The 13044-nt window shown below is 33.1% G+C and overlaps 1 protein-coding gene across 1 annotated transcript; it reads right to left on the bottom strand.

Moving 5' to 3' along the window:
• Positions 1-5109: 5109 nt before the first annotated feature.
• On the bottom strand, positions 5110-11707 carry HSDL1_2 (Inactive hydroxysteroid dehydrogenase-like protein 1). Its single transcript, XM_051208279.1, has 2 exons — positions 11331-11707; positions 5110-5616 (listed from the first exon to the last, which is right to left on the bottom strand). Exons 1-2 carry the CDS (start codon positions 11593-11595, stop codon positions 5288-5290), a joined length of 594 nt encoding a protein of 197 aa, XP_051065278.1. The 5' UTR covers positions 11596-11707; the 3' UTR covers positions 5110-5287.
• Between the last annotated feature and the right edge of the window lie 1337 nt (positions 11708-13044).

Here is a 13044-nt window from a genome sequence, read left to right as displayed (position 1 = left end):
CCAATATCTATGTGTTAAACAAATAAATAAAATAATGATCGGATGTATTTGAACACGAAATTACAGAATATCTCAATAAAACCTGAGAACCGTACAGTAAATAGTTAGTCGTTTGAAAGGATTTTTGTGGAGTTTATAGTAATTCCAATAGTTGAAATCATGAGTCAATTGAAGCTTCCAGGTTTTCCATGGTGATCTAGCTTCAACTGACTCATGATTTCAACTATTGAAATAGTTAATTTGCAAAATATCAATCCATTATTTCAAAAATTAACTGTTTCTTTTGCAAATATCATTCCATCGTCTGAAATTTCATTGTTCCTGCATTTTCATACCAATTACTTTCCATTCTCGATCTTCTACTCAAATACATCCTATTCTTGACTATTGTCACATACTACTTATATGGTTATAAGTAGTTTACACCACAGCATTACTGAATTTGTTAGATCAGTATAAGATAGATGAGTTCAAAATCTAACGGTAACATTTCTTTTAATTCAACTATTAGATATAAACAAGCTCAAGAATATAGAATTGTATCTGATCTTTTCGTGTGATTTGATATCAGTATAATGTTTTATCAGTTAGAAAACCATCTGTTTCATAGTGATACTGTTTTCACAGACTAACTACACAACACTACATCAATGATTGAATGCAAAATTTTCTTGTTCTACCAAATAGCAAAGATTCCAATAAAATTTACAAGTTAATGAAATTGTAAGCTAAAAAGAGTATAGTTCTCTTTTATTGAATAGAACTGAACAAATGTTTTTTGGTATTCAGTGCTGGGACCACCGATTGAACAATATACAATTTTGTCACGTAGTATTAGATAATGATGGTAAACGGGTTGATAAGGTAGTTAATCTTCATTGACTGAGGTGGATTGGATATGTATTATATATGCTTAACCAATTTATACATCGACTCATGTTATTTAAAGAGTGACACTAAGTTGAAAGGAAGTTAGCATCAGAAAATTCAAGACTTGGCATCAACCTGTAAACTTATCGACTGTGGAACTCATCATATCAGTTATTGTAGACCACCGAATTTAGGTCCACTGTAACCAATGGTTGGTGAACTTAAACAAGATTACCCAAGAAAAATCGAGATGACGTAGTTTTATCCATTGATTGTCTTCTCGAAAACATTGAGTTTTAAAATTATCTTGTAAATTTTGTTTCATATATTGAGAATTCCTTCTTGAATTGTATTATCGATGTATAATTTTTTCTATTACCATTGATATTGTTATTACTTTTACCATGAGATTTTTTTGATAATTCCATCTTATTATGTTCATTCGATATGATAACTTAAACCGATTAACATATCTCCTAGATCCTGTATCTCTTGTGACCGACTGACTGACTTATTACTTACTTGCTTACGTTTGTTACACCTCAGTGAAGCATAGGCCGCCTTCCAGCATTCGCCAACCCACTCTGTCCTGTGCCTTCCTTTCTAGTTCTATTCAATTGTTGTTCATTTTTCTCATATCTTTCCATTTCTCTGTGTTATGTGCTGTTCGGTTTTCCTTTCCTACTTTGGCCTTGAGCATTCCAGGTGAGTGCTTGCCTAGTGATGCAGTTGGGTGCCTTCCTCAATGTGTGTCCTATCCACTTCCACCACTTCTTCCTGATTTCTTCCTTCGCTGGAATCTGGTTTGTTCTCTCCCACAATAGGTTGTTGTTGATAGTGTCTGTGTCTGGTCAACGAATCCGAAGTATTTTGCATAAACAACTGTTAATAAACACTTTTTGTCTTCTGGATAGTCACATTGAAACGCGAATAAACTGCTTATCTACAAAGTGTTATCTACTGATTTATTGAATTTGAATAGGTACTAGGTTGTTAAAAAAAATTAGGTTACTAAAAATTCCCAAGGATTATCTTTTCTTCTTCTCACTATTGATACTCACGTTTGAACTTTGTATTTTTCTCTGTTGACATCTATACACCATGAATATATGTCTTTATATTCCCATGTACACGAAGAAATACTGATCTTAATTTGATTCTTGAATATTACCTCGAGAAAATCACAAACTGTAATCATGAATCGATCAATTTTAGGCCATCATTGAAAACCTGGAACCATTAGATGTCCATTTCGTCCTTTTATGAGACTCCTCAACAGTGCTTATCCACGATCACGCACACAGTATTGAGACTGAGGACTTTTTATCTTGCTCGTGAATGCTTCAACTCTAAACCACTAAGCCGGCATCCAAACAACTGTCCAGTGCTCCTAGGTTTCCAATGATGGTATGACAATGATCGGTTCATGATCTCAATCATAAAACCCTAAAATTTTGTGATACTCGTAATAACTGTAACCACATCGATACAGATATACAGTTCGAGAATCTTTATAGTCAGACACGTGATTTAGTTGTGAATTCTGATCTGCAATTAGAACATTTTAAATCAACTCTTGTAGACTGCTGTTACCAATATAAGAACAATAAATTTAGTTACAAAAGCATTCTCACAAAGAAGCACAAGGAAGCTATTAACCTACTTCTTAAGAATGAGACGTTACTGATTACAAAACCTGACAAAGGTTCAGGTGTCGTTCTGCTTAATAAAAGGCATTATATTGAAAAAATGTGTACAATCTTAAATGACAAATCAAAGTTTCAAAAAACAACTGACCAGAAAGATTTGAATAATAAGATAGAGAATGAGCTCACCAGATCTTTGAAGAAGCTCAGGGACCAACAGGCTGTCCCATCGGGTTTATATGAAATGATTAAACCAGTGGGAACCCATCTGCCGAGATTGTATGGATTGCCAAAGGTGCACAAAACGGGGGTCCCATTAAGACCTATTTTAGATATGTATAACTCTCCTTACCATACTATAGCTAAATGGCTGGTAACTGTATTGAAACCTCTACACGAAAAGCTTGTAAAATATAGTGTTAAGGATGTTTTCCAATTTGTTGATAAAATCAAAAACGCAAATACGTTGGGACTGAAGATGATGTCATTGGATGTGACATCGTTATTCACAAACGTCCCACTCATAGAGACTGTAGAATATATAGGCGAACAGCTGATAGAAAATGAAATTGAAACTACTGTCCCTATTAGCGTCGTGAAAGAGTTATTACTCAAATGCACCATGAATGTAAATTTCAAGTTCAACGGGGAAATATATAGACAAACTGATGGTGTTGCAATGGGTTCACCACTGGGCCCTATACTAGCTGATATTTTTCTAGCCAAACTAGAAAATGGTCCACTAAAAAAGATTATTGACAACTTCACATTTTACTGTAGATACGTGGATGACACGTTCATCCTCTGTAAAGATAATACATCGCCCCAAGAGGTTCTTAGACGATTTAGTGAAGTGCATCCAGCCATTCAGTTTACATCTGAAGAAGAGAGTGATGGCCGAATAGCCTTTTTGGACGTTCTCTTGACTAAGAGAGCGGATGGATCGTTAAAAAGGAATATAAACAAAAAAAGTACTTGGACTGGGCAGTATACGAATTTCCTGAGCTTTGTACCTCTACAGTACAAACGAAATTTGATCAAAAACCTTAGCTACCGTATTCGCACTATATGTTCTGCTGATATAGTCGAACAAGAGCTTACCACCTTGCATAATACTCTCAGGGAGAACGGCTACCCTAGAAAGTTTATAATTAAATATATGGTCACGAAGGCGAAAGTAGGCGAAATACAAACAGTGAAGAAGAAATCCTTGTTCATGCGTCTACAATTCAGAGGGGATGCGGCTAGCGAAATACTAACTCAGAGACTACGTAGGACAATACAAAAGTCTTTTAACGCCGGAGAACTGCGATTAGTATTTTCTACGCGCCCAATGGTTACACCGAAGCTAAAAGATGAATTACCTAGAATGACCACCTCATTTTGTATTTATCAGTTCAACTGCTCCTGTGGAGCGAGTTATATTGGTCGAAGTTCTAGGAATTTACATTTTCGTGCTCGTGAACACCTTCCGGCGTGGTTAAACAAAGGTTTGATGAAGAAGGTGAACAGCTCAATATTGGCCCATTTAGTACAAACCGGTCATAGTGCCAGTATAAACCAATCTTTTTCAATTATTTATAAGGTCAGTAATTTTTGCCAAAACTGGTCAGACTGAAAGTCCTTCAAACGGCTGAAGCAGTAGCCATCCGAATGAAGAAACCGGAGCTATGCGTACAGAAGAAATATATTCAGCCACTCCTCCTCCCTGGCCAACATCAAGGCCAATTAATCAATCGTAATTTTAACTATTGAATGACCCAATTTGACTATGACCTTTCTTAGTCAATTGTAATTGTCCCTGTTATCTTTATTCATAAATCTTTGTATTATTATTATTATTATTATTATTATTATTATTATTATTATTCGTACTATTGGTTAAATATCATTAATCTCCCCTTTACATGATTCATTCACTTCGCATTCATTCCTCCGTATTACGTCTTACTTATTTGATCGAATTGTAATTGCACTATTATTTCTCTCTCACCCTATTTGACCCATATTTATTCTGATCATGGATCTTAAAATTTCATTTAACATATACGCAGATTCAAGTTAACATTTTATATGAGTCATATTAACATTAACAATTTTATTGTATTTTGTTTATCACAATCCTAAATTCACATGCTGTAAACGATGTACTTTACCCTTAACTTGGCCATTTTTCGGATTAATAATTTGGATATATAACTGTAGAACCTGAAGAGAATTTATCGAAAAGAATATTCTTCGTTCAAATATTAGTCTTTTAATAAAATAATCGTTAAGCAGTATCTAGTTTTCACTAACTCCTTTCAATTATCTTCAAATTAACAAAAATTATAATAGTTGAGATCATAAGTCAGTTGAAGTTAGACTATCATGAAAAACCTGGAAACACTGTACGGTCGTTTCATCCTATTGTGGTACTCCTCAACAGTGCACATTCATGATCCCATCTCGCAACATTCAAACTATAATATCCACAAAACCCTTTTCTTATAAAAAACGAAATTAATTAGAATTTCGTATTTTCACATTGCCCATTATTGTTTTAACCAAAAGAATAAACACAATACATTGGAATGTGTATATATACTTTTATCTACATTCTTTATTCCTTAATAACAATCCAATTAGGTAAAATGAATAGGGTTGAAACTACAATCTAATGAATAGAGTCAACAGGATGTTTTGTTTATTTGTTTTGTTCTATTTCGTCTCTTCCTTTGTTCTCGTCAACATTTGCATTCATTCAAGATTCAATCACACTTACATTGTTTTTATAAATAAAAATGATTCATTTGTTCAATGATATTTTCAATGGATAATTGTCCATAACGCCCTGGATCTGATTGAATTAATTCATATAATGTATTTAATTGTATATAACGTAATTCATTCTCTTCATTTTGTTCATCTATGGATAAAGAATTAAATTCTTTAGTTAAACGTAATTTTTTTATACTACTTAATGAATTTAAGTAGTTCATATCAGTTATCGTATGTTCATTATGATGATCATTATGATGATCCTTGTTTTCGGGATGACTTTCTAAATGATTCATTTTTGTATCTTTTATAATAATCTCATCATCTTTATTAGAGTTGTCTAATAGAAAAAGAAATAATAAAATACAACGTTTATCAGTATAGGATTGTGGTGATAAGTTAAAATACAATCTGGCAGGATGACATACTCAATAGATATGATCAACACTTCATATGTGTTATAATTCTGCATTCTGTTAACAATGATATGTGACTAAACGACTGAGTGGGCACTTGGTACTCATCAACAAGAATTATTTGCAGTAATAAAAGAGGTGATGATCCTTCAGAAATCTTGTTCATTACCATCCAACTTAGGTGGTTGATTGCTTTGATAAAGAGTTAGTCGTAGAATCATTATCTACTTGAAGAATTGAAATGCTCACAAAAATACACCATTCACTTGTTAATAACCAATATCATCTAGACTGATTCATAACTGTGATTTAATATCATTTATTATTTTCAGTGTAGGTTTGTGGAGATGATTAAGTTTTTGATTGAGATCATGAACCGATTGATGTTAGATCGTCGTCGAAAACCTGGAGGCACTGGATAGCGGTTTCGTTCTATTGTAGGATTCATCAGCAGTGAGCATGCACGATCTCGCTCGTGGGATTCGAACCCAGGGCCTTCAATCTCGTACGTGAACACTTAACCTTTAGACCACTGAGTCGACATCTAATGGTGTTAATGTCTAACTTCAACCAATCAACGAAATTGCGCGACTATCTCTTATTGTACTGAGGTAGATACCTGTCTCTACCTCACACGGACTAGCTCCACTGATCACGGGTTTATTAATTGAGTATCATATGGAAATTCGTATTTATTTTAAGGATATACTTTATCAGTGGTACATGAAAGTCATAGGTTCAATCCAATGTGGAGTTGTTTTTTTTTTGTGAATTATCGGTGAATAGTCTCAAATTATTGATCACTGAACAAGTTTTCAGTGGTCTCTATTTTTCAATGATATACCATCTGATACGAATTTTTGGTGGAAATTATAGGATGTTTTAGGCAACACAATTCAACATAGAGTAAATCTAGTGTTTGTATATTTGGACTATGAATAACATTCAAGTATGAAGCGTACATTTTATCATATATGGAAATTGTCTTTTAGATGCACTTCTCTTTCGCTATTGATTTCTATACCAAGACTCAACTCTGTGTCTATCGCTTTAAACCCCTATTCATTGTCTCTATGCTACTTCACCCAAAGATCCACAATGCGTTTATTGGATAAAAATGTACTTGTAAGAGTTTTTCGTTTCTCACCTATGTTATTATTTACCTTAATTCATAATAGCACTATATGCAACCTAGGCGTTTCAACTGTAAGGTAATGGTCTCAACTATCAATGGAACCACTAAGAGTGTGGTACATCTAACTGACGAATCCCAATTTAGACAAAATATTAAATCTCAATACCAATCCGAAAATTCTAAAATACTGTAGTATACAAAAATCTAAATGTTTACTGAAAGTTTACAATGATTGTTATGATTAGTTAGAATTTTGGTTTATCTAGTTGTAGTATAATAAGTCATTAGAATTCCTTTAGTGATAAGTCTTGCTAATTGAACGCTATATTCGGTTCCTAAGTTGCTATTCTCGTAACCTCCAAGCTAGAACTACACAGTGATTTGAACACGAGAGAAAAGGCGCAAAATATTCGAGAAGCACTTTACTCCAAATGTTCGTTTTAGTACAGAAAAATATAGGGTTGTCATAGTATTTTAGATGTCCTTGGGTTTCCCGAAAATTCTAGAATGCTACTTAACATAGTAGCAGTATAAGTAATCAGACAATCAGAAACTCTACATGTGACTTTTCACTTTCTTGATGTTTCTGGCTAAAGTTCAAGTGAACACTGATTGGATCCTTTCTTGTCTTTTGCGAGAAATTTACTGGATCACTCCAACATTTAGTAACTAATATCTTATACTACACAATCTTCTTTGTATATGATAAGAATTTAGATCTGATCATGTTAAATTTTTCGATCTTATTATTTATGATGTTCGCTGTATTGTCACCATTTTCATTTTAATACTTCAGTTATGTCGTTTCAAATAGTAAATTCACAATGTTTACTTTTCCATATAACTCACACAAGTCATCAACAGTACTATGACATGTAACTTTCTAAACTCTAGATTTTTCTTGATACTGATACTTCTTAATTAACTGAAATCCAAACATGTGTAATGCGCTGAAAGTGGATAGGACACACACTGAGGATATCACCCAACTGAATCACAAGGCAAGCCCTCACATGGAATCCTCAACGTCAAAGGAAAAGAGGAAGACCAAAGAACACATTACGCTGGGAAATAGAGATAGACATGAGAAAAATGAACAAGAATTGGATAGAATTAGAGAAGAAGGTCGAGGACAGAGCGGGTTGGAGAATGCTGGTCAGAGATCTATGCTCTATTAGGAGTAACAGGCGTAAGTAAGTAAGTAAGTAATTAAGTAAGTAAACATGTGTAATATACATCTTAATTACTCCAGTTAACTATAATTTATAATTTGAATAATTGACTTGGTATTTTTAACGATTAGCCTACAACTAATCACAACATCACTCATTCAATAGCTTTAACACAAGTAAGTAGTGTTTTAGAGATACTTTTAATCGAATAATTAAAGCTTACAATGAATAGATAAGCATTTGTTATATCCCGACCATAATTATGAATGGTAACTGTTGAGATCCATTCATGGATTAATACTATACATCTATTTTGTAGTGTATAGTTGTTAAGCAGTTAAACTATGCTTATTCATATCCCTCCTATTATAAGCTTTATTTTGACCTGTAGATTATTATTATATGATTTACTGTTCTTGAGTTATGTCTAGTCTAATACTCACAGTCTCCCATAATCACAACCACTTTTGGCTAGATCTTGTACAAATCTTATTTCCTATTTTGTGGTACGATGTGGTCTGTTTAGTTTGTAATATAAACCCAATATGTTTGAAATACATGATTCATATCGTAGAGGCTGAAATTGGTGTTCTGGAGTTAATAGACAGGACTAGATGGGAAGAAGGACCAGTAAAGATTCTAGATTGCTCGTACGGGTTTATTCATTATTGATCCAGTCGATAATTCACTGTTCTTGAATTAGGGGCATCATTATATTATTATTATTATTATTATTATTATTATTACTAATGGCTTTATTCAATATTATATTTTGGTACACTATAGAATTCTCAGCACATGGTATTTAAACAAGTTACTTACGCAAAAAAAACAGTGACGAATACAAAAAAGGCTTAAAAGAAAAAACCCGAAAAACTGTGCAACTTTTCAAATTAGAGACATGGTTAAGAATGCAGGTTATTGACTAGGTCAATTCTAACAACCTGTTCGTCACAGAGTATATTTGCTAAGTAAGGTATTATAGAACTTTTATACTTTTGTTTGAGTGCATAGATTTTAATGTAATTACGTCTCGTTCTACCAGAAGATATACAAGGAGGAAGATAAGAGTGAAGGAGATGGTTAGTATCTGATAAAATAACACCTGCCAGGAGTTTGCATGACTTTAGATGTCTATCCACAACCATATTAATTATGACCTCGAAAGATTCACGGCATATCGTGCTAACTGCCTTCAGCATTCTCCGCAATACAGCAAAGTCTTTTCTCAAAAGCCTGGGAAAGAATAATGGAGAACAGTAAAGAATAATAGGTAATATGCAAGAATTGACAAATTGTAAGAGTAAATGATGAGTAATCCTAAGAGCATGCAATCTCTTTATGTAGTAAGTCAGACGGAAAACCTTCGATAACAATGTATATATATATATATATATTAATAGAGCACAAAGTTACAAATTATAACAGTATTTCAAAAAACCATTGCAGTAAATTGTATTCAATCATCCAAATCATCATCATCATCATCATCATCAATTAAACAGAATAAGCACCAAATCTTGAAGTTGGTGTCTAGATTATGTGTGTTACATTCGTTTCTCATAAATACAATACACGCAATCATTTAAATACTTATGAGTTTTTGAAAAAGGTTCAAAGAACAATAACTTAGCTGATTCTTGAAATAGCGGAGTCTCCTGTATGATGTTCGATTGATTAAAGTAAACTTATTCCTATTGTCATCATAGAAGAATTAGAGGTGACTTGATTATAATTTTCAAATTACTTAATGATAAATTTGTATGTGATATGCCCTCATTTTCTTTTTTGTTTTTTTTTTTGTCTTCCAAGTTCACAAGCCTAATAAAAAAAATTACATATTAGTTGACTATCAACTTTCTTATTAAATCAACATATGATTAAAGTTCCATCTATCGACTCTTTCAAAAGAAAGTTGCATCAACTAAGAGATTATCACTACTATGACTAGTACAGATCATCAAATCTCATATCCTTTCTAAACTAAAACTGATACTGATATTATTAAAGAGAGTAAACAATGAAGAGTGATGCAGAATAATAAATGGATTCATTTTATGTTGCTAGGTTCTTATCAATTGCTTACAACCTATTTAATGTTTGACAATCCATATTATTACAGATATTGATATACTTATACATAAGTATAAGGGTGATTAAAGATGAATCTATGTGTATCATGATGCATTGAAAATTTCGATAGAGTTCATAAAGTCATTAAAAATGATTTGTTTTGTTTAAACATAGTTTGCAAAGGGAAAATTTCAAGCTATTGAACTAGTGATTAGAATTCATAAAGTTAACAAACATTAGATGATTATGTAATGAGGTGACTGAAAATAGATTAATGATAATAAAGAAATATCAGGAGGGGTTTTGTAGAGATTGTAGTAATCTAAACAGTTGAGATCATGAGTCAATTGAAGCTAGACCACTATGGAAAACCTGGGAGCACTGTGCGGCCGTCTCGTCCTATTGAGGGACTCAGCAATAGGTATCCACGACCGCGCCTCGCGGGGCTCGAACCCAGGGCCTATCGGTCTCGCTCCAGGCTCTTAACCAACTAGATCACTGAGCTGGCCGGCATCCAACGGTTTTAATGTCTAACTTCAATTAACCCAGATAGATAGGAAGATATAAATTGAAATTTTAAAAAAATGACAATGATATAATTTAAACTTCAGAAAGAGTTGAAATAATGAATGATGTAATAAATAAAAATAGGAGGGATTAATGTTACCAGGGTTAAAGAAAGATTTATTACAAAAGAGACAGTAATAACCTCCATATTAACTCTATCGGAATCTTTGCTATATCATGATACACATATATTCATCTTTAATCACCCTTGTACTTATGTATAAGTATATCAATATCTGTAATAAAATTGACGGCTGTTTCATCCTAGTATGGGACTCCTCAGCAGTGCGCATCCACGACCCCGCACACCTCGAGATTCGAACCCAGGACCTACCAGTCTCGCGCCAGGCGTTTAACCAACTAGACCACTGAGCCAGCATCCAACGGTGTTAATGTCTAACTTCAACCAATCCACGAAGTTGCGCCACCGTACACGATTGTCTTCAGTGAGTTACTATCTCACAACAGACCTGATTGAACTCCACTGGTAACGACTTCTCACTAGAACTCCAGGAGTAAGTAAGGTAAGCAGAACCTAGCAACATAAAATGAATCCATTTATTATTCTGCATCAATCTTCATTGTTTACTCTCTTTAAGATAAGAAAAGGGAACTATGTATATGATACTGATATATTCATAGATTACATTCTTTATATTAAGGAATAATACAACATTTTACATAAACAAACCTTTAGATTTATTTATCTCTATACAATTTTCATTTGATATAATAGATGATTGATTATTGAATATAATATCATTAGATTTGATTGATTGATCTTGTTTATCATTTATTGATTTTTTATTAATTTTATTATGTAATTTATTTTTATTGATTTTTGATGAATGAATTATTGACATAAATGGACATTGTAATAAAAGTTTTTCAAATTCTTCAGTTGATTTTACAAACGATGGATGTTTTTTATGAAATGAATTTTGTTTAGATTGCATTATAATCGTGTTCTTTTTTTTGGAGGGGGGGGGGTAGAACAGTAAGGAGCTAGGGGAACTTTATAAAGTAATGTTTAAATGAAATTAGTTAGATACTGTTGTTGTAGTTGTCATGATACTAATGATTAATTAAATAATGATTGAATAAATAATATTTTCTTTTAATCCAATGAAAAAAATCAATAAAATTGGGCGATAACCATGGAAATTTATTGGTGTATAATAATTAACCAATCAAATTATATTAATGAGTAAATAATTCTTTATCTTTGTTGTTGTTGTTTCAATGAGTTTATCATTATGACTTATTTCTTTAGTGAAGTATCAATCAGATCTTAATTCATTATGCTAGAATGATTTGCTTGGATGACATTATGGTTAATATCGGTAACTTGCTTAGTAGGAATGGATACATAATGAAATTCATTGACAACTATATGACGGAGATAAAAAGAAGGACAGTTGTACTTATTTAAATTTACATGGTGTTGTTTTACTTGTATCTTCCCATTGTTATTTAGGTCTACAATTGATCAGTCTGTTGTTGGCATATGTGCATCCTGTGCGGATCGACTCGCTATAGTTGTAAGTCACAAGCTTTTTAAGTAAAGATGGATAGTAGCTAGCAATGTCTATATCGAGGGAATCCGCACAGGATGCACATATGTCAACAAGAGACTGATCAGTTGCAGTCCTAAATAATAATGGGAAGATACAAGTAAAACAACACCAAGTGAATTTAAACTTCACCCCAGTGTACAACTAGGTAGCCATCAGAACTCAGTAGCTAAGTGGATAATGTGATGGCGTTTGAAGCGAACGGTGCTGAGTTCGAGTCCCAAGGTGAACATCAACTCTGAGATGCAGGTACATCCAGCTGACGAGTCCGAAATAGGACGAAACGCGAGTCCTGGATTTCACTGCAGGCTACAATCTATAATTGTACCTGCCATTCCGAAAAAGTGATGTTCTTAAAATTACAATTCCTAAATGATGCTACTGAAGAAATTATGACTCAAACGTTAATAAAGGCTGTACAAAAAGCATTTTATTCAGCCAGACTAAGTACCATCTTTTACAAACACCCCATAATAAAAACGGTTATAAAGACACTGACTAAATTTTTATATCTATGTGTACTCACCAATTCAACGGCTCCTGTAAAGCCAGTTTTATACCGTGTACAATTCGGTAAGTCTATCATCGAATAACAAAACATCATCCGTTTTCATTGACTAAAAGACAATTAAGAGTGATAACGAGTTCTCTGCTCGTTCACTTGATAAGTGGAATTGAATAAAGATTTTAAGGTTATCCACCATATTCCATCAAATTTGTCGCATCGTTTACGAGTTCGCTTTTTGCACATTGAAGCCATTAGAATCCATGTTTACAAACCAAACTTGTGCGTATAAAATAAGTTTGCACAATCACTTTTGCTTCCTTGGC

The sequence above is a fragment of the Schistosoma haematobium genome, chromosome 6, assembly GCF_000699445.3.
Source record: "Schistosoma haematobium chromosome 6, whole genome shotgun sequence".
Taxonomy (NCBI): domain Eukaryota; kingdom Metazoa; phylum Platyhelminthes; class Trematoda; order Strigeidida; family Schistosomatidae; genus Schistosoma; species Schistosoma haematobium.
The sequence above is the reverse complement of the archived record's forward strand: the minus strand, read 5'-3'. Positions and strand labels throughout refer to the sequence as shown.

Bases quoted from the DNA above. Each gene is read 5' to 3' on its own strand.
- HSDL1_2 (XM_051208279.1), bottom strand. From the start codon at position 11,595: ATGCAATCTAAACAAAATTCATTTCATAAAAAACATCCATCGTTTGTA. The intron at 5,617-11,330 runs GTTTGTTTATGT...TTTTTCTATTAG, and splicing joins AGAGATAAATAAATCTAAAG to ACAACTCTAATAAAGATGAT.